A 22,379-nucleotide genomic window follows, 5' to 3' on the forward strand; every position below is an offset into this window, starting at 1 on the left:
ATGTTTTCTTCCCCAGTAGCATAGTATTTCCAATTCAGGTTTCCAGGGAATCCTATAATTTCCTTCCAAAGAAGAACAGTGTTTCCCATCCACGGTTCTCAGGGTTTACTTTCCCCAGGCCACAGCAACAACAAGACCTATCACTTTAGTTGACGCTTGAGAGACAGCCTCATTCTGATGCATGATATAAGTTACTTTACATACCTTTATTTTTAAATCAGGGAGCATTGCATGGCCCATCAGATTTCCTGTGTCAATTTAGCAGAAACATTACCCCCCCCCCCCCCCCGATCCACATAATATGCCCCCACCTCATTGCTCACCACCATGTTCTCCTCTGATGAGGGACAGATCAGTGTTGGAGACAACTGATTGTGCAGGATATCCCAGTATTGTCCTCTAACTTGGCAAACAAAGACATTTTATCACAAGATATATGGGGCCGGGACCAGTGTTGCCACCCAGGACACAAGGACCTGGTATTTACTTCCCCTTTATGCCTTCTCCATGACTTTAGACCAATTTGCCACCCTTTTGTGTGTTGATATCATGTTCTTCTGAAGACAGAAGTCCTGCACAGGTTTTACTACCCAGTAGCGAAGGGAGTGGGTCCAATGTTTAGGACTCATGCACCCTTGACCAAGTCTATACACATCATAAAATATTTTTTCAGAGATTTCTTTAACCTTCAAAACTTGTATTTGGATCTTTACATTTATCCAACAAGACAAGTCTAAGCTCAGATTTTCCCCTCCAGTCTCCAAGAAATACTGTCTCTATAAATCCCCCGAGTAAAAGATATTTTGGCTCATGGGCATTGAGACTATAAGTAAACCCATTGTAGCAAGTATCGGTGGGGTTCTCCCTTCTTCTGATCGCTCATATTCCAGGTCAGTAATTCACAAGATTTCTACGACATTACGGTGAAGCAATACCCCAGGGGTTTCTGGACTCCGGTGAGGGAGTAAGAAATGGATGGTGATGCATACACGTCTGTTGTGTTGACTGAGTTTCTTCCGGGCTAGCAGGAGAAGGGTAACCATACTGAGACGAAGGAGGGGTTAGATATATATTATGCCCAATCTGGTCGGCATGAGGACTCGCTACGTCTTTGTTAGGTGGATGCTCCATAGCTGGAGTAGATGTGTAGTTGGATACAGTGTTTTGGCAGTTTGGTGATTTGGGATAGTGAGCTTCTGGTAGCCAGTGGGCATGAGGAGACATCTGTTGTCCTCCACCTGAATATGAAGCCTCTGGCACTGTACAACCTGATGGACAAAAGTGGACTTTCCAACCTCTATGGCCACCCCATTGACATTGCGCCACGCCTGATGAGAATGAGCCACTTCTGGGATAGGGTGCACAATTTCCTCCATAGTTGGCCATTGCAAGATGGGATTGGCAACAGTTGGTTTCCGGTTGTGATCCTGGTAAATAAGGTGGAGCAGAACCAGGTGGAGCATTGTGATAACATGAACTACTCAAGTCTATGTGAGGTAAAGGTGGTGGTTTGACATGTTCCTTGGGGCGAGGTCGGGGAGCCTTTTTCATCTGAGGAGCTCCAGTGTTTGGGACAGCAGGAGCGCTTCTATTCAACAATTGGCTGCTTTCTTCCAGAAGTCGTAAGATATCCCTATGGCCACGATCTCTAGCTGCATGTCGAGGCTGATGACCTATGTGGTCTGCTAAGTCACGATCTGCCTGATGTTCAAGGAGTACTCGAACGGCTTCATAACTCCCTTCTCGTGCAGCAAGGAAGAGGGCCGTCTGATCCTATACAATCGTGTTAAAAAGAAGTAGATGCAGTTTTAGAAGTAGAAGTAGACAAGCAAAAACAACTGCATTGGACCCATTTCCCCTTACCCAATTTTGGTTTATTTGGGACAAATATTAAAAATCTGTATAGGGCCTTCTGCTAGTTAGAACTACCTTACTAGTGTGCCATGTTACAACGCATCCTGCTGAGGGACAAATAAGACACAACATTTCATAGGACTTCTGCGTGAAAATTGGGTAACCAATGCCTTCAACACGTCATCAAGTAAATTTCATCCATGCACCAGATAAGAAAAGATATATACATGAACCCCAGATGTATTTGCCTTTCTCGGCATTCTTACCCTTTTGTCCTGAAGGTCCTTGTTTGCTCCATTGCTCAAAAGTGTCCTCATCGCTGGGACATTATTCACTGCGGCAGCCCAATGTAGAGCGGATTTACCTATGTAAAGATCAACGGGAAAGACAAAAAGTATGCAGAGGTCAACCAAGCAAGAACTTCTTCATCCCTATAGGCGGTGCAGAGATAGCAATGCTACTGGGCCCTTGCGTCTTAGAGGAACCAAAGGCTTCTCTATAACATAAGAAAACACCAGTATTATAGTGGGGGCTCCACTATATAGGGGTCCAGGGGCTCCCAACAGCTCTGGTTGGTGAAGAGTAGGGACACCTCGTACATAGATAGTTGAAGGTCTGGTTGAAATCAGAAGGTTTGGCCAATATTGATCCAATATCTATAGACACGTTAAGGAAACAATACAACTGCTACCATTGACCATAAGAACATACTCCAACACTAAGTCTACATTATCCGAGGCCACACTGACATAAAATGAGGCTGCAGGAACCTACCTCTGTTATCAGTTGCTCCAATGTCTGCACCACATGCAACAAGCTCTTCCACCATATTTTGTACAGGAAGACGAGAGGCCAGGATTAGAGGTGTACACCCATCATGCATTCGAGCATCAATATCTGTCTGACGGCATCTCAAGAGAGTCTTACAGAGAACGAGAGAAGACAATTACTTATATGGTAACATTTACACCTGGTAAGTAATCTAATTGACCTTGACCATCTCTGTCTACAATCTGTGATGTCCATGACTATCTACAACATCTATTTTCATTTCTTCAGTCTTCACAAGTTACCTGGAAAGCGCCCAGAGCATCAGCAGCAATAGCCGTATGAAGCGGGGTTCTTCCCAGCCTGTCCTGGACATTGGTGTCGGCTCCTGCATCCAACATGCACTTAATAGCATCTTGTCTGGAAAACCGAGCAGCTAGATGAAGAGCTGTTTCTCCAGTCGAATCGGTCTGGGCATTGAGACTGGCTCCCTGGCCAATGAGGTCTGCAATTACACTTGCTGAGCTTTCAACTTCTGGTGGATCCACACCTCCTCCGACAGGTTCTAGACCTCCTCCCGCACAGATGGCTGACATTAGCGGAGTCACTCCATCTATAATGGATCAAAAGGAAGAATTTAGCAAATTTCTAGAATTTAAAGAATTGTGTATTGCCAGTGGTTAGCTCCTACTGGTGTACTCGCTTTCCCTGCAGCCATGACCTTCTCTATACAACGTCCATTCCCTGTACCCTTCCTGACGCTACTGGGTCTGCTCATACACTTTCCCCAGCCTACCTCTGTCAGTTTGCAGGTATAAAAGTCTGCTTTATTTCATGCCCTGCCTGAGCTATTAGGTTCCTAGCTTGTTGTGTACTGTTTTTGTGTATTTATTGTGTTTAACCTAAGTTTCTTCCCTGACTTTGTCCCTGCCTGTTGCCCATACCCTGTTATGAATTCTGGCCTGTTATTGCCTACTGAACTTGTGCTGCCAGCCCTGACCTCCTATTTTTTTTTCTACATGAACTCTGCCAGCCCTGACCACATGCCTGTCCTCTGACTCGTATGTACACTGCCAGCCCTGATCTTGGCCAATATTAAGCCTGATTCTGCCTTGACACTTGTTGCTTTCCAAAATGGTCCGTGACTTGCCTGATCAGGTGTCACCAACACTGGAACCACTCCAAAAGGTAGCTACATAATAGTGTCTCTGCAATGAAGTCCAGATCCCCATATGGGGGTTAATGGAAGGCCAAGGAAGATAACTAGACACTGCTCTGCAGTAAGCCCACAACCCACTTTTTGCTACAGATTGTTACCAATGGATAAACTTGGGGGGCTCACTATAATGTGATAAGAAAGTTTGGATAAAGGAGTTTTGGGGGGAAATAAACCAAAACACCTCGACGCACCTGGACCTCTGACATCAATGTCTCTGCCATCTGGGTCCTCTTGGGGTGGTGTTAAAGCAATGCACTGTGGGAAACGAACTCCAGCATCAATGTGTTGTTGACTCCACTGGCGATGATCAAGTATGGTCGGGTCTGTATTAAGCTGGAAGAATGAAACAGAGAGGAAGATTAGTTGTCGAAAGTTGAGACATGGGGCTGAACCTGGGAAAGCGAATAAATTATCGCCTTACTTTTAGTCTTCTAGATTTAGGTGGCACGATTCCTTCTTCTGGACCTGAATCATCGTAACCAGAATCATGTTTCATGGGTCTAAAATGGCAGGGATATTTTAACATTATAACTATATTTACGGTTCATAGTTTCTGACAACTTTTCTTTTCATGGATCATCAAACCCCAAAAACGTAGAAAATGTACTCACTTAAGACGAACAGAATCTTCACCCACAGGTTCTCGCCTCCTACTCCCTTCTTGCACTCGATGACGGCTGAAACCAGATGGTAGCCATAGTGTCCCATGTTGACGCTTTCTGCTAACTTTCACCCCAATGATGACCACGGCTATCACAATCACGGCAAAAACAACACTCACTGGCAAAAACCATTGTGCCTGATGAAACGGGGTTGGAGTGTTTTGGGAAGGAGGTGTAATAATACCTGATATAAAGATAAAAGCAAATGAGATCAGGGCAAAGATCAAAAATCCAAAAAAAATCTGAACAATTTGATAGTTTTGGAGCCTTCCTGGCTTAAAGCTCAGGCAGCCATGTCTTAAAGTAGAAGATCGAGTGAACGAGGGCACAGATTCTTGGTGGAATCCTTTTCACCAAGGAAAGATAACATATTAGATGAATGGGACAAAAAGTTGATTGTCCATCATGAAGGTTTGAGAATTCCCACCCAAAGCACTTATTGGACTGTTGTCCCGTTCTTGTAATTTGTTACACCTTGAACTTACAATTCTGACAAGAGATTGACTTGGATGTTACTCTACTTTTTGAATGAACTCGTTGAATTTCATGGAAAATCCATTCTAATTGTATTGTCAGATGGACTGGTCTCCTCTGAGCCAGTAAAGGAAGCAGAGGAGCAAAGGTGGACCTAAGTTGAAACGACTGATCTAATGCGCATAGTGGCCAGCTGAATCGTCTCCAAAGTTGGATTTCAACATGTTGAATCTTTCATTCCCACAGGAAGTGTCTGACCGCAACGTATTATTATTTCCCACTCAAAAAACATCTACACTTCAATGCTTTTAAGTAAGGTAGGAGAAAAAAATATTTGCCAGATTTAAGGTGCAAGAGGAAGGATCTAGTCCACAAAGTGAGGAAGACAGACGACGTGGCCAAAAGTAGCCAATTTTTTTTAGCTTTTAACACAAATAATGGTTCCCATACATATAACAGCAAAAGTGAGCAAACCTGCCGAACATCATCAGATTGGTCAACTAGTCCTGGAATTCCCTTCCCTTCTTGGGGGAAAGAAGCATTATTGTTCTTGGGGAAGACGAGCCACCAGAAACATCTTGTAGCAGCTGACTCTCTGTCCACATTGAGAAGACATGTATGAGTCAAGCAAGAATTTGTCTGACAGCTATGAAAGATTTATCACCACCAAAAATGTCTTTTTTTATGTAGATTGCGAGCCCCACATAGGGCTCACAATGTGCATGGGTTTTTTTGGAATATGGGATGGAAATCCATGCAAACACGGGGAGAACATAAAACTCCTTGCAGATGGTTTTTCACCCTTGGCGGGATTTGAACACCAGGACCCAGCGCTGCAAGGCTGCAGTACTAACCATGTTGCCCCCCAAAAATGTCTTATCCTAGGGAATCTGAATATATGATTCGTTGCTCCTTCCTACGAGTGGTTTCTATCATGCCATGGGCTGTCAATACTGTTCCTCTGCATTAGCCTAAAATCTGCATGGCAATAGTGGAGACTTTCCACATGACCTACATCTCTACATTTAGCTATTGTTGGACCAGTATTTACTAAATTATTATCTGGTCAGTTCTTACCTGGAGTATGACTGACTTCCAGAAAAGTATATTGTGAGTCTGTCTCGTTCAAGGCTTCCAAGAAGTTTGCTGCCTCCTCCGAGGTGTCAATACATGACGAGAATGGACAGTTGGAGCTGAGAATCTCCATGTACAGGACGCACCTGGGGAATACAAGACATGAGACACCATAGCTTGGTTTTGCTCGCCATCTTTTCATCAGTTCATCCCACTTACCCAATAGTCTCTTGTCTCCCAGGCTCCTCCATTTCATATTTCCATCTTTCCAACTTCTCTGGTGCTAAGTTTTGCGGATCATTTCCTTTACACAACCTGAACAACTTGTCTCCGTTATTGTCTTTTGCTATTCGTATCCTTGCATGGAGGTGCACGGACAGAAAGCGCAGAAGTTTATTGACATCGTAGCGGTGGAGTACAGAGGCATTGTAACCCAGCACCAGGATCACAGTTCCTTCAGGGTTCTCGTGTCCTGAGCAGTCTCCGCCATCCCAACCACACTCCGCATTATCACATCCCTTCTCACAGTGACCATTAGCGAAATGATCCAGGCAGTACTTGTTATAGAGAAGACTGTGGAAAGAGGGAGAGAAGGAATAAGGAGAAGAACCAGTACAAGAATGGGAGGCACAGCCCCTGAGGGCATCATTAGCCCTACAATGGATATACAGTGCCGTGCAAAAGTCTTACGGCACAGAAAAAAAATGCTACAAAGTAATAATGTTTACAGAAACAGAAGGGTTAATAGTCTATCTTTGTCAATGAATGAAGGAAAGAGAAATTAAAATCCCATCAATATTTGGTGTGACCTTTGCCCTTTGGAGGAGGAGTTCTGAAAGGTGGTGATATGGTCCTCTCAGATATAGCCCTGATCTCAACAACATCTGGTCTGTCTGGGATGACATGGGAGAAAGATGGATTGGAGCAAGTAACATCCACAGAAGATCTGGGCTGCTGGCTGAACTAGCATTTAGCCAAAAATTATTTAATGGTTACGACTGGCCAAAGTCTTCCCTGAAGTTCTAGACATGGTGCTGTCAATCTTTTCAATGACCATGTAGGTTACTACCCCGATTATTGGGGTCTTCCAGAATAGCTCATCGTGATAAGACATATCCCCTGACATAGCCTTTGACCTGTAGGATATTAATTCCGATCCTTTTTGAACATTAAATAGAGTTTCCAATGAATTGCAAAGACAAAAAAATATGACAGATCCAAAGTGTCGTACAGTGTAGCACAGAAATCTATAATCCTAAAATTCAGGACTTACTTGCAGGTTCCTGCCGTGTCACAGTCAAACCCATCATATAGACAAGCCTTATTGTTACATTGTTGGTCACATATTCCGTTTCGGAAGGTTCTTCGACAATCTACATGTGGACACTGTTTCCAAGGCCCCTGGGAGGGTGAAGAGGTAGGTGGTCCCACATACTGTTGGCACCTTGGTCCAGTAAAGCCATGGGAACAATTACAACGTGGTTTCCCATCTATTCCCATGACACAAGTTCCACCATTATAACAAGGGAAGGAAGTGCACATGTTTGTGCCGCAGGTAGGTCCCGAATACCCCTAAATAGAAAGAAAGAGAAAACGGATAAGATGAAGAATATCAGGTACCATAATGGGATTTGACAGTGCTCCAGGATGGAGAGGTGGTCTATAGAAGTGGCTTCCATGTTGACTACCTTGTTTTACATGGGAGACCACTCACCCAAATGACCACCACTTACTCCCCAGCAAAAGCAGCTGTTTGTTGCAGGTGCCACAAAAAGGACCGAGGGAATCGGCAACCTTCTAAAGGGGGTTGACTCTGATCGTCTCCTAGACTCCAACAATGGCTTATCTCCAAGGAGTATCCCATTTCAACAATGGGAGACTGATGGTCTGTACCAATAGACATCAGGTCATTGGACAACCCTGCAGTTGACTTTCCAAGCCATTGTGACTTATTCCAAGCGGTTCCCATATTGGTTGCCCAGTGGGAAAAATGAAGAAGATCAACAATAAAAGTATACAACTATTCTTAACATTTACCAGTCATCCAGTGAATCGGATACTGGGAGTTGTAGGCCAACATGAAGTTGAGACGTGGCTTTCCACAAATACAATTTGGAATGAAAATAAGATCATTGTTTTATCTCTTCTTAACATGTTCTCGGACTTGTGGAAGTTTTGGAGTAGATGTACCATCTGATCATTGATAGTTACCTTTGGACAAGTGCAAGTAAATCCAAGAAGGGTGTTTCCGGCCACCGCACAGAATCCGCCATTCTCACATGGTTTACTGTCACAGACATTGATGATATTCTCACACTTCTGACCTGAGAAGAGGGTAAGATAGACACATGATCAGTTATTGATCCTTATTAACAATGTACTGTTATTTTAACATGTATGGATGCTGAAGGAAAGGATTGAAATAGTCTGGACCGCCCCCTATATGATTTGTAATTGAAGTGAGCAGGCGCTCCAGTTCTGGCTAGCAATACTTGTCTAGAGAACAAGGTGAGCTAGGTCTACACCAGATTCATGTGGGCCCATTCACTGCTGATGACCTTGGTGCGTGCTGCAATGGGTCAGAGATTGGCACACACCAGTTATGGCGTCACCATGTAGCATGCAAACCTTCCATATGCCCAAGAAAACAAAGAAAACATGTTAAAAATAAAAGGTTACAAGACTTTACCAGTATAATTTTGATGGCACTGGCACTGGTAACCATTGGCCACTTCAATACAGGTAATGGTCCCTCGTGGATCACACGGGTTGAAGAGACATTCATTCACATCTCCTTCGCAGCGGTCTCCTACATAGCCTTGAGGACACATGCAAGTGAAACCACCAATCTTATCCAGACAAGTGCCCCCATGAAAACACCGGGGTTCGTTGGTGGCACACTCATCTATGTTCATTTCACAACGGGCTCCTGGTAAAAAAAAAGAAGGAATATTTTAGCCAACACTTCTGTGTGAGGTCTTGTTCACACTACTAGTAGGCATCTCTACTATAGGGTCACTGTTATTTGTTATTAGGGGATGTCACTGTACCCAAAAGGTGCCCAAATACAGAAAAACAAAGGTGCCTGACCTTGCCAAGTGGGTGGGACCCCTAACTATCTGATGTCTATGGGGTTGCTCCAAATGTTGGGAATAAGAAGGATCGGTCAAGTTAAATTTCAGCATACCCCATCCTTTGTTTTTGTCAACACCAAAAGGATATACCAGTGGCTTACACCCCTCTCCCCATTGAAAAGAGGAACAGCTGTTGGCAAAGTGATCATTCAGCCCACAGTTGTTGAAAGTATATGGGTACCTTGGCACAATACTGTGCCCAATTTTTGCATGTGCCAGGTTTTTGGCTCCAACTTTACATTCTTTAAGGCCCTTAACTCATAACTTGTAAACTATTAGAACATGGGCACTTACCTTGGGTTCCTGAAGGACATACACAGTGAAAGCTACTGCCTTGGGGTACGCACACTCCATTGTGTTGACATGGTTGTGGGTGGCATGGGTCTCTTTCTGAGCAGGTTTTTCCTAAGTAACCAGGGGGGCACTGAAAATTGGAAAGTGGCTATTGAATAAACAATGTCATGCAAGTTCCGACATCAATATGAGGATATGAACACTCCCAGCATTATTGTACTGGCTCCAATGTGATGATGCAGTTCCCACATGACTTAGGGGCTGATGTCATCCCAGCCAATTATGTATGGTCCAATCGGCCAAATCTGAATATCTATGGGAGTAGCATTAGGCTAGGTTCCCACCTGTGCTTAGCTCTCCATCATTTGGGTCCAGTGGAGGCCCTAAACAACAGAGAGCAGGACCAAGGACCCAATAGACTTTGACAGGGTCCACTGGGTGTCCATTGGGTTTCCACCATTTTTATATTGACACCTGGGAAGAGAAAAGTCTTCCACGCAGGAGTCTCCTCCAACACAGATGTGAACCTGGCCTTACATTAGATGTGTACGCTTCTTTCTATCCCTGTATTTTTGGGTAGAATAGTCTTTTACCTGGCAGGAAGGTGACCCAGAAATGTCCCAGCAATGGCCACCATTTTTACAAGGGTTGGGCTGACAAGGATCAGTCTTGTCTTGGCAAAGAGCTCCGGAGTAACCAGAGAAACAGTGACAGACGTACGATGTACCAGAATCCACGCAGTGTCCGTGTCCGTTACATAGAGAGTCCGGGTTTATTCCTGCAAGTAATGGAACATTAATACAAAAGCAAAAATACTATTATATCTTCACTTCAAAAATGTAGGTTAGTTTTGGCCCAAAAATGACCAAAAGGGATGTCTTGAAATTAGGAAAGATTATACTAAATGAGCAATGAAGATGTAGCATCACCAGACTCGAGAACTGATCTTAACAATGCCTTGATGGGTTCTTAGTAAAATAACACTACACATAGACGTCAGTGATCAAACGACAATCTAGTGATGTTGTCACCTCCCGTTTCCTGGCTGATCTTCATGGAGGTATATGATGGTTTGTCTTCCATGGCATGGTATGTACCCATTACTTACCTCTGGAAGCCGTGGCCTTACAAGTCAGGAGAGACGTCTCGCAGTGACTGCCACCCCATCCGAGAGCACAGAAGCAGCGGTAGTTGGTCCCTTTTTGGGAGCAGGAGCCTCCATTTTGGCATGGCTTACGAGCACAGAAATCTATGGTGCCCTAGGTAATAATAGAAGAGTAAACCAGAATATTAATGCTTTCAGTGATAAAATATTATCGAGCAGTGTAGATCGATTTGTGGAAATATTGAAGACCATGAATTCATGGAGACAATGTCCCGAGGGGTCTGTAATACAGAACAGGGACCTCAAACCTTCTCAAATTTTTCAATTTTCCTTAAAATAGTTCCTGCTCACCTCACAGTTGTCCCCGGTGTACATCTCAGGACAGGAGCAGATGTAGCCTCCTGGAACATCATGGCAGGTGCCACCGTTCTTACATGGTCCTGGTTTGCAAAACGTCACTTCATCCTGGCACTGGCTACCAGTGAATTTCTCTGGGCATAGACAAGTGAAGGAGGCGACGCCGTCCACGCACGTGCCCCCATTAAGACAGGAACTGAAGGAAAACATACAAAGTGTGTAAAAGTGTAAGTGTTGTAGGGTCAACGGTATATCTGGTCCTACAACTTTACACTTAGGTTCTACATCTCCAATGTTATGTCATTGATATTCATGAATTAAAGTATTTCTTTCCATTAAGTCTATAGAAATCTGTCAAACAATACAGGGGACGCTCATTGTTCCATCATGACTAAGGGATCTTACTGCTCTGTGAAATTGATGGTTCTCTTACCTATTGGTGCAGTCCATGGTGTCCACCTCACAATTTATTCCCTCGTAACCTCTGACACAATCACATGTGTACGAGTTGGTTAGTTTTTTGCAGGTCCCACCATTTTGGCAAGGTAAACTCTTACAATTGTCTACAATCTCTTCACAGAATGTTCCCATGTATCCAGGTGGACAACTACATATGAAGGAATCGATCAGACTTGTACAGGTTCCTCCATTCTGGCAACTGTCTATAGGGAAGAAGAGATAATGTATGAAACAACTAGTAAAAAGTAGAAACAAGTCTCACCATGTGGACCCCAAGGATCACAAGAATGGGATTCCCATTTGCTCTCCATTCAAGGTCTATGGGACTGGTAAGGATGGTTAACCAATGTATACGGGTATCTCTGCCAATTGTATAGAGTAGGCATGACCCACACATTCAAATGGACATATGGGTTCCCCATTCTTGTGATCAGACATGGGGTCAAAAACTTTACATGTATACTCTGAACCCCTTAACACTTTTGCAAGTCTTCTAGGCAGTGGGATCATTAGGGGGGAGTCTACTGTGGCATAGTCACTGGGTGCTTGGTGCTAAAAATCTACTATGCCTTGGATAGAGTATATACATACAAGACTAGGACAATAAACTGGACCTTTGACTCAACCGAAAAAAATCCTAGGTATGACCGTTTCCAACCACGTAGAGAAATTGTCCATGAATTCAATGGCCGTAAGGTCCAACGCACTGGAAGGTCCCTATATAGTTCAGTATAATACATCTATGATACCTGCTGAACAGTGGTCAAGATTCGTCTCGCAGTGTACCCCTGTGTACCCCGGAGAGCAGACACAAGTGTAATTCCCAGGACTATTCACACAATGTCCAGAGTTCTTACAGGGATCTTCCATACATTCATCTACATCAGTTTCACAAAAGGATCCTACAAGGAGACAAAACGTAAACCTGGTTGTCAAACACCTCTGAGGGATATTAGCTAAAGAAGAAGGCTGGTCTCTAAAAATTAGTAGTCAATGTCACCAAACAGTTCCAAATATTCATGACATTAAAGGACTATGAGGAAGCCAACCAGCAAGCCACCAAGATGGAAGAATGAAGAAAGAATCTTCAAAGAGATTCAACGAAGGAAACAAAAGGAAATTGAAAGATTTATCAACAAAATATTACAAGATGGAGCCGAGTGACCAATATGGTTGGCTACAGGTCCGATTAGAGTAAATTTGGTATTTTGCAAATTATGAGAAAACTTCCAAGGTAACTTGACTTACCGTTCCAACCATTAGGGCAGAGACAGGAGGGCTCAGTAAGGTTGGGATGCTCATAGCAGATCCCTCCATTATGACAAGTGTCTGGATGACAAAGTGATATGGCGGCCTCACAATAAATCCCTACAAAAGGAAGGAAGAGCTCAGACCTAAGTCTTATCAACCAGTTCTATATATCTGAAGGAATTCTAGAGCTTTCTATTGGGATACAATAAAGCCCTGACGATCTGACGAAGGGATACGTTCTTCTGGACATTGTTACACCCCCAAATGCATTATCTGTTACTAATAAAGCCCGGATTATTCGTACTCCGAGGCGCCACGGTCGTTTTCTTCATGAGGAGCGCATTATTCATGGGTTTTATGAGCTATATGCTCCATTTTTTGATTGTCTTCTCTGTATTACACTTGGTACCTGTATACCCAGGAGCACAGCTGCAGTTATATCCATCCTGATGGGGTTGGCAGGTGCCGCCATTTTTGCATGGACCAGATGCACACTCATCGATGGGAGAGTCACAATTGGGTCCCGTCCATCCATCATTACAGTCACACCGAGAGCTGCAAAGGACAGCAGAAGACAAGGGTCATCATAGAAAGGGGAACTGTTGGCTTGTCTTTGCAGATAAAGTAAATTTCCAACAACATGCAAAGAATGGGCACGAATCCTGCGCATGCGCATAGGATGATCACTCAGTAAATAATTTGTTAGAATCCTCATAAAATAATAGTATGAGTACAAAACGCACCTATTGTCCTGACAGTCTCCATGAACACAAGTAAGATTGCTACAGCTTATATTCTGCAGAATGCAAACAGGTTGGACGGTCCCCGGAGGGCAGGTACACAGGAAGCTGCCCGCCACGTTCCTGCAAGTCCCTTCATTTTGGCAAGGATTGTTAATACATTCATCAATGTCAACATCACACAGAGGTCCTGGGAAGGGGAAAAGATGGAGCATAAGTTACAGGCTATAGAAGATGCATTATACCAAATTATTACTATGCCTGATCTTTACATGAAATGAATATAAGGCTCAATTCACATCTCAGGATAACATTATGGCTTTGTGTAGTCAGCACTAGGGGCTGGTTGGGATATTACGGTATACTGTTCTATGGGCAAAGGGTTTTTGGCTAAAAGTATTGATGACCTATCCAAGGGATTGATGGCACACCTATTGATCAGGTATTGTCACAGAGAATGGAGCAGGATGCAGACGGCCGTGGGTGAAACAAGTCAAGTGAATAAGAACTGATGTGCAATACCTGGTCTGACCACTACACAGAGAACAGCGCTGTCTGCTTCCTGCTCCATTCCTTTTGTAACAGCTAGGACTCATGACTGGTGGGGGCGCCCAGTGTCAAACCCCACTGATCTGATATTGATGACCAGTCTATAGCCTATTTTTTGCCTGGAAACCCCCTCTAAATCCCATGTATGAGCAGTATAATAAGCTCCCTCTAGGGGTGACACTTTGCATTTACTAATATTGACTCATTGTAAACTTAGTCCTGGCGGTCTAAACATACGCCAATTATATTACATGGGTTCATGCTGGATGACACATTTTGTGCTTCTTTAGATAAATTTGTCTGACCTTACACCTTCTACAGGTTGGCTTACTTTGTACCAAAATATTGTGCCAAATTTTGGCATTTTGGTAAATCTTAAATCACACACCCCTGTCCCATGAAGCCTTGCCCATTTCTCACCCCAAGCCATGTCCTTGTGTTTTCCAGTGGACTACAGAGGTCCGCCATATTTTTAGATTAAAGAAGAGCTTTCATATCCTCGGGCACATGTGGTTTTATACACCGCTAGAAAATTAATTGATTTTCCCGTTATGTGTCCCGGGGCAAGTGCCGTTACCGATAGCTCTTCACTATGAGAGGGGGGCGTCCCTTACCGCCCAGCGTCATGGCTGGACGGTGAGGAACGCCCCATATGACAGTACAGAGCTACAGACAATACTGTCAGGAGGGGCGTACCCAGATACACTGTCAGGAACGCCCTTCTGACAGTGAAGAGCTATTGGTAACATCACCAATCACTCTTGCCCCAGGGCACATAAGGGCAAAAGCCAAGAGTGCGCTGAATTCAATGCACTGTCGGCTTTAAAGCAGTATATAAAACCACATGTGCCCGAGGATATGAAAGGTTCTCTTTAAGATATTAGACTTTGCTTAGTAAATCTGTCGCAAAAATTGCATGCCATGTCCTATTTAGAAATAAATTCACATACTATAAATGCAAAAAAATGTAAAGGTATTTTAATTTAAAAAACAAAAAGATGACCCTCCCGTTGTGTGTCGGCTTTATGGAGGGTTTACTATATTTCATTTTTGTATAACATCATTATTTCTTTGCATTTTCGATCACCTGAGAAGCCCAGATCACACTGACATTGGAAATCATTCACAAGGTCGATGCAGTGTCCTTGCACACACGGGTTACTGGCACATTCATTAATATTTGCATCACAGGTCGGGCCTGCAAAAGAGGGTGACAGTGTGTTAAAATACAACTCCAGCCTGGACCATCTCCAGACCGTGCTGGACTCATCCATCAGAGTATTCGAGGATCCTCCAATGGGCTGTTACATAATAATGGTCCAACAGAAGACACCATATTTGATGGGCGCTATTGTCTATTTCCTAGATGTTGGACCCCTAGAATCATTTTATCTGGTGAACCCAAAGATCCTCAGTCCAACACTATCTGGAGATGAAGATCTGCTGGAAAAAGACTCAAAAAGAAGAAGTGATAAATAGAATTATAAATAGTTAAGAAGAACCCGGAGCATTGTACGGTAGTAGCCTTACCCGTCATCCCTGGCTCACATACACACTCATAGCCATTTTGGCGGTCCAGACATTTGGCCCCGTTTTGGCATGGCTGGCTTAGGCATTCATCAATGTCCTGCTCGCATAGGAGTCCGGTGTAACCTTCATAACATTCACATGTGAAGAAACCCAGGTGGTCTACACAGTCGCCAAAATGGCAAGGAGAACTGGAACATTCCTTTACATCTAATTCACAATATCTGCCCTCAAAACCTGAAGGAAATCAAAGGATGATGGGGTAAGGATAGGATAAGATATGCGGGAAGACAAAACAAGGAAACTGAGAGCAAATACAAAACAGTCAATGGTCTCTGCCACTTATGACTACCATTGTACGCTTCAGCTGGGTTAAACAAGCCATATACAGTACTTTAGATGGCTGTCAAGTGAACAATAGCTATTCTTGTTAAACCCAATGGTACGCTTAGTGGGGAGTGAGAATTAGTCATTGCCAGAGACCTCTAGTGCTGGTTTATGTCTTGTGGTGGCTTATCCGTGGTGGTTGGTTATGTCTTTTGGTGGCCTATCTCTAGTGGTGACTTGTGTCTGGCAGTGGTCTATCTCTGGTGGTGGCTTGTGTCTGGTAGTGGTCTATCTCTGGTGGTGACTTGTGTCTGGCAGTGGTCTATCTATCTCTAGTGGTGACTTGTGTCTGGCAGTGGCCTATCTCTGGTGGTGACTTGTGTCTGGCAGTGGTCTATCTCTGGTGGTGGCCTATCTCTAGTGGTGACTTGTGTCTGGCAGTGGCCTATCTCTAGTGGTGACTTGTGTCTGGCAGTGGCCTATCTCTGGTGGTGGCTTATCTCTAGTGGTGACTTGTGTCTGGCCTATCTCTGGTGGTGGCCTATCTCTAGTGGTGACTTGTGTCTGGCAGTGGCCTATCTCTGGTGGTGACTTGTGTCTGGCAGTGGTCTATCTCTGGTGGTGGCCTATCTCTAGTGGTGACTTGTGTCTGGCAGTGGCCTATCTCTAGTGGTGACTTGTGTCTGGCAGTGGCCTATCTCTGGTGGTGGCTTATCTCTAGTGGTGACTTGTGTCTGGCCTATCTCTGGTGGTGGCCTATCTCTAGTGGTGACTTGTGTCTGGCCTATCTCTGGTGGTGGCTTATCTCTTGTGGTGACTTGTGTCTGGCAGTGGTCTATCTCTGGTGGTGGCCTATCTCTTGTGGTGACTTGTGCCTGGCAGTGGTCTATCTCTGGTGGTGACCTATCTCTGGTGGTGACTTATCTCTTGTGGTGACTTATTTGGTTATTTCATTGGTTAATTCCTCTTGTAATCATGTGATCCTAGGGGTTTGTTTTCTTGTCTCAAAAGCTGTTTGCAAGTAAGGGTAAATATAATAGTGGATATCATGGAAGGTAGTCACGAATTTATCTCACCTGGAGGACATGAACAGTCAACATGATTCACCAGATCTGTGCAGGTCCCTCCATTTTCACAAGGAGAACTTGAACATTCATCGATCTCCACTTCACACAAACGTCCCGTATAACCTGGAGATGGATAGCCAGCACATACATATTTATACACATATTTCTTAGGACGATTTTTGCCAAATCTATCCAACTATTACGACTCCTCCAAGTCTTACCAAGTGAACAAACGCAGCCGAAGTGGCCTGGGTAGTCTAAGCAGGTGCCCTCATTGTAGCACGGATTTGGTTGGCATTCATCCAGTTCGGTTTCACAACGGGTGCCCGTGTAACCAACTGAGCAATGGCACAAGAAGGAGCCATCCGTGTTCACGCATTCTCCACCATGTTCACAAGGAGATGGACCTGGAGAGATATTCAACTTATTAATATGGCTGCGATGGAGAAGATCAGATGACTTGTGATGTGGGAGAAGACACATGAGGATTGGGATTTATTGGGGAACATGAGCAATGAAGAACAAAGAAGTAATGTCTTCACCTAATTGACATTCATTCAGGTCCTCGTAACATGTGGGTCCGGTATACCCTGCCTGGCAGAGACAGAATACCTTGTGAGATGAGGGGTGCGTGTCACATGTGGCGTTTGGATGACACTGATTTTTTTGACATCCGTCCTCCATATGGCACAAAAGCCCTAGAAAACGAAAAGAACCAGAAACACGTTCAGACACCGTCCATGTATGTAGATGGACATATGTAATACTCATATACTGAATGTTATAGGCATTTAGTATGATAAGTCTAATCTTCATGTACCAATAATCACACACAGACATTTGCGGTATTTTCATGGATGATCATTGGCCAAAATAGACAAAATTGGCCACCGAGTTTTGTCCAATATAACTCAGTTCACTAGGGGTTTTATTTCACCAGAATTAGACTAAATCCAGTAAACAAATTGTGGTGTCCTCCAATGGATGTTGAATATCCCCATGGTATGGTCCTGTACGGAGACACCATATGGCAGTACATGGCGTGCCTAAGGCTCTTTATTCAGTTTATAACCATCTCATTCACGAGAACTTACCGATCCTTCCTGGAGGGCACTGGCAGGTATACGTCCCCACCTGATCAATGCATGTAGACCCTTCTGCACACGTGGCTGTTGCACAATCATCTATATTGTGTTCACAATTCTCACCGTCCCAGCCATTGACACACACACACTTGTATTGACCGGGCATATTCTGGCAGGTTCCTCCATTCTTACATATGCCTGGAGATTGGCATTCATCGATGTCTCGAGAACACAAGCCTCCTGGTACAAAGAAAGGTGAATGGTCGTGAGGATGGAAAGAAATAGAAAAATGTATCTATAGGTATAAGCACAGACATTGTGTCGTAAGGACGACTACAAATACCAGGCGACCGCAGGGACTGGTCACAGGTTGGGACCAATCTAGAAAACCAATAATCTGCAAATCATCAGGATGGCATCAAATGTATCTTGAAAATAATGTTTCTTGAGATAGCCATACATATTAGATAGATGAGATATAGGGTACTCAAGGGTGAGGTCCTTACCTTCCCATCCAGGTGGGCATTTACAAGTATATTTTTCAAGCCCATCCTCACAAGTGCCTCCATTTTGACATTTATGGTTGAGACAGTCATCAATGTTCTCCTCACACTGAGAACCCGTATATCCTAATACAAAATACAGGTTCATTCATTAATGATCAGTATGAAGCAAAGAACCCCAATCCCATAGACGGTCCATGACCACAAATATGTCCCCACCCCGACTATATGACCAGACAACGGCCATAGACTCACCTGGAGGGCACGCACACTGGTACAAGTTGGGGTCATCTGTTTGATGACACGTTCCTGAGTTGAAGCAGCTGTATGGAGAACACTTGCCTCGTCTCAATTCACAATGCGTGCCATGGTACATGTCTGGACACTCACATTTGAATAATCCTGGAAAGTTCAAGCACTTTCCACCATTTCTGCATGTACCCACTTCTTGGCATTCGTCAATGTCCTTCTCACAAGCCTCCCCAACAAAGCCGGGCTGGCACTGGCACTCGAATCCCGGGGGCTTGTTGACACACTTTCCACCGTTCATGCATCGATTGGTGGTGCAATGGTCCAAGTCCATACAGTTCTTGCCTATCAGGAATGATAGATTTGGTGTCACACGGCATCTTGAAGTAAAGAAAATCTTACAAATGTACTTGGATTAATGACAAAGAAGGTGAAGCTTACAGGTGTTACTTTCTCTACACAAGAATACACCTTTCAGCTTCCACATGAGATCTTAGTTCCACCTGCATTGTGTCTGGAGATATCACCATTCAGGACTGATATATTTATATCCAACTACTCACTCTCCCGACTGTGTATTGAATTGGTAATATCCCTGGAAATCTTACAAGTAGAACTACAATCCTGGTGTCATATGAGAGCTAAAAAATCTCCTCTTTCACATGACACCAAAACTGTTATAAGTTCTGTAATGCCCTAGATATAGCTGTGTCCCAGTAGTATAGGAAAGCCATGACACGACTCCCCTTCTGGCGCAGTAGTCATGTGACCGCCAGAGGCCGAGTACTGTATGAGTTGTTAGACCCTAAAGGACCCAGATCAAGTCTCCAATGTAGCTCCAAAGGCTTCATTCCTTCTCCTTCTTCTTAGGATATCAGTCCCAGTCATAGGGAAAGTCAGTATAAAAAAGTTATGTTAAAAATAGTTAATGGTGAAGTGGTTAATTAATAGGATTCAATATCTATTGGATACATTCAGTATATCAGTTGTTACACTGACTTCCCTATTGTTCTTCTCATAGGATATAGAGTCTGTAGGTAACAATGTAAATGGAGGTTCTTCGGGCTTAGACAATGATGGGTGATGACAAATCTTAGTACATAAAACTATTGTAGCGTTACGGGAAGACAAAACAATATCACTTCCGTATAAAGTAGTCGTGTACAAGAAGAAGGTGACTCAGTGTCTTGTCCATTTACAGGATTTGGGGTGTGGCCCATTCACCGCTCATAGAAGGGGCAAGAAAGGGAAATCGGACCTTCACTTCCAGAGATCATCAGGTCAGGAAGTCTTCTACATTGGAGAGGACAGACCGGATATTAAAGCAGAATTCCTTCAAGATGCTTCATTCTCTGCCCTTTTAGAAATGTACAAGATATGAATTGTAGTGAATGTAATGTTCTTACCACCGGCTGTATTTGTGATTATCCACTCCCTTGTGGTCCTTAGTTATGTCATGTGATCAGAAATAAGACTCTCAAGATGGCAGAGCGTCTCATGTCGTAGAAGCCAATTTCTCCCTTCATTCCTATGACAGCCCTGAGAGACTGACTGACTGTCCTCACATAACACAATGTATCAGTTTGAGATTCTTATTGTTGGTCACATGACACAGCTGAGCACCAGAAGGGAGAGGGCACCTCACACATGACACAGATGAGGACCAGAAGGGAGAGGGCACCTCACACATGACACAGCTGAGGACCAGAAGGGAGAGGGCACCTCACACATGACACAGCTGAGGACCAGAAGGGAGAGGGCACCTCACACATGACACAGCTGAGGACCAGAAGGGAGAGGGCACCTCACACGACACAGCTGAGGACCAGAAGGGAGAGGGCACCTCACATATGACACAGCTGAGGACCAGAAGGGAGAGGGCACCTCACACATGACACAGCTGAGGACCAGAAGGGAGAGGGCACCTCACACATGACACAGCTGAGGACCAGAAGGGAGAGGACACCTCACACATGACACAGCTGAGGACCAGAAGGGAGAGGGCACCTCACACATGACACAGCTGAGGACCAGAAGGGAGAGGGCACCTCACACATGACACAGCTGAGGACCAGAAGGGAGAGGGCACCTCACACATGACACAGCTGAGGACCAGAAGGGAGAGGGCGCCTCAAACATGACACAGCTGAGGACCAGAAGGGAGAGGGCGCCTCACACATGACACAGCTGAGGACCAGAAGGGAGAGGGCACCTCACACATGACACAGCTGAGGACCAGAAGGGAGAGGGCACCTCACACATGACACAGCTGAGGACCAGAAGGGAGAGGGCACCTCACAAAAGCAGCCATCGGTAAGAAGATTACCTTCACTACAGTTTACACCATGCGCTTTTACTATGGAACAGAAAGAAAACACTTTATGGGAGGCTTCTATGATCTTCTGTTTGGAGATTCCCGAAACCTCAGAATTTGTTGTCCAAAAATTCAAAAAGATAAAAAATCATCATATTATTATCGGGTTTGAACTCTACTTTTATTTGGTTATTCGTTAAGAAAACCAATAAAGCTGCCCGAGCTCGTGATGGGGTTTTCTTCTGTCTTCTGCTGGACCTTTGGTGTCCATCGGAGGTTCCTGTTTGGCCCATTTGGTCAGGACTCCATTTTAATACTGCAGTTAAAGTTTTTTGAGCTGTCATGTATATTTTTTAGTTTATTGACAATCGATTCAGTTCCTATGACCTGGTTGTGTTGTGTCATGGAGACTCACCCGTCCATCCGGGCCCGCATGCGCAGCGATACTCTGTGGCAGACAGGCGGGAGCAGGTACCTCCATTTTGACAGATCGATGGTGAACAAGGTGGCCCAACAATCTGACAGTGGTCACCCGAGTAGCCCTCCGGGCACCTGTAACACAGAACAAGTGCATTGACTGCCAGTGACAGCAAAAAAACATATAAAAAATATAAAAACATATCTTTTCAATCAATTTTACACAGTACAAATGAATAGCAGAAGCTTTGTAACGTATCAGAGAGATTGGATTACTCGTCCACTTATCAGGACCCTTTCTTTCTCCTATATTGCTTCCTACACTGACATCCACACGGATGAATCTGTCTTGCATTGCCAGACGGACTCCAGCTGACAGAGGTGTCAATTACAGATAGCGATAGAAGTCGGAGAATAGAGGGAAACAATCATAGTCATTGCTATATACATTGTATTCTATGGGCTGTAATCATTTACTATGTCATTTAATAAAGTCTGATATTGAAACAGTCTCTTGTCATTTACTTTCCTACATTAACCCTTTCCTGACATCCATCGTACGACCACGAGGGTCCGAAAATAACAGTGAAAAATATACAGAAAAAAATATTACAAGTTGAAATCGCCCTCTTTATTTGGAATTCTGTATAATATATAATAGATTTATAGTAAATAATACAGAAATACATATATATATTACTAAAGCTTTACTGGACAGACTGAGCCATTCTCAATGGGAGGATTTTCTCTGCCTAAAAGCCTCCGTCTGTGATAGGGAATCCCGAGAGCCGGGTGACCAGGTACAGGCGCCATAAAAGCGGGTGAGCTTTACACAAACCATTCACCCCCCTCTTACCTGCAGTAAGTGCCATTCTGGTGATTGAGGAGGATTCCTCCATTCAGACACGGCTCTTGTAAGTTTTTGTATTGTGAGGCTGAAATAAAAGATA

General features: G+C 44.1%; 1 protein-coding gene across 1 annotated transcript in view; it reads right to left on the reverse strand.

Moving 5' to 3' along the window:
- Positions 1 to 337: 337 nt before the first annotated feature.
- Positions 338 to 22,379, reverse strand: part of LOC142184431 (uncharacterized) — a 48,961-nt gene continuing 26,919 nt past the window's right edge. The window contains exons 2-32 of the mRNA XM_075259294.1: positions 22,286 to 22,364; positions 21,428 to 21,564; positions 18,705 to 19,043; positions 18,453 to 18,575; positions 17,956 to 18,186; positions 17,404 to 17,559; positions 17,083 to 17,268; positions 16,871 to 16,984; positions 15,471 to 15,704; positions 15,028 to 15,138; positions 13,395 to 13,581; positions 13,061 to 13,206; positions 12,649 to 12,768; positions 12,150 to 12,302; positions 11,375 to 11,603; positions 10,936 to 11,137; positions 10,588 to 10,738; positions 10,073 to 10,257; positions 9,480 to 9,609; positions 8,741 to 8,980; positions 8,263 to 8,375; positions 7,325 to 7,623; positions 6,271 to 6,624; positions 6,055 to 6,197; positions 4,453 to 4,687; positions 4,263 to 4,341; positions 4,033 to 4,174; positions 2,928 to 3,235; positions 2,629 to 2,776; positions 2,121 to 2,218; positions 338 to 1,773 (exon numbers count right to left, since the gene is read on the reverse strand). Coding sequence (XP_075115395.1) covers positions 919 to 1,773; positions 2,121 to 2,218; positions 2,629 to 2,776; positions 2,928 to 3,235; positions 4,033 to 4,174; positions 4,263 to 4,341; positions 4,453 to 4,687; positions 6,055 to 6,197; positions 6,271 to 6,624; positions 7,325 to 7,623; positions 8,263 to 8,375; positions 8,741 to 8,980; positions 9,480 to 9,609; positions 10,073 to 10,257; positions 10,588 to 10,738; positions 10,936 to 11,137; positions 11,375 to 11,603; positions 12,150 to 12,302; positions 12,649 to 12,768; positions 13,061 to 13,206; positions 13,395 to 13,581; positions 15,028 to 15,138; positions 15,471 to 15,704; positions 16,871 to 16,984; positions 17,083 to 17,268; positions 17,404 to 17,559; positions 17,956 to 18,186; positions 18,453 to 18,575; positions 18,705 to 19,043; positions 21,428 to 21,564; positions 22,286 to 22,364 — 6,227 coding nt within the window. The 3' untranslated portion in view covers positions 338 to 918. The remainder of the gene's footprint in view (positions 1,774 to 2,120; positions 2,219 to 2,628; positions 2,777 to 2,927; positions 3,236 to 4,032; positions 4,175 to 4,262; positions 4,342 to 4,452; positions 4,688 to 6,054; positions 6,198 to 6,270; positions 6,625 to 7,324; positions 7,624 to 8,262; positions 8,376 to 8,740; positions 8,981 to 9,479; positions 9,610 to 10,072; positions 10,258 to 10,587; positions 10,739 to 10,935; positions 11,138 to 11,374; positions 11,604 to 12,149; positions 12,303 to 12,648; positions 12,769 to 13,060; positions 13,207 to 13,394; positions 13,582 to 15,027; positions 15,139 to 15,470; positions 15,705 to 16,870; positions 16,985 to 17,082; positions 17,269 to 17,403; positions 17,560 to 17,955; positions 18,187 to 18,452; positions 18,576 to 18,704; positions 19,044 to 21,427; positions 21,565 to 22,285; positions 22,365 to 22,379) is intronic.

The sequence above is a fragment of the Leptodactylus fuscus genome, chromosome 11, assembly GCF_031893055.1.
Source record: "Leptodactylus fuscus isolate aLepFus1 chromosome 11, aLepFus1.hap2, whole genome shotgun sequence".
Classification (NCBI taxonomy): domain Eukaryota; kingdom Metazoa; phylum Chordata; class Amphibia; order Anura; family Leptodactylidae; genus Leptodactylus; species Leptodactylus fuscus.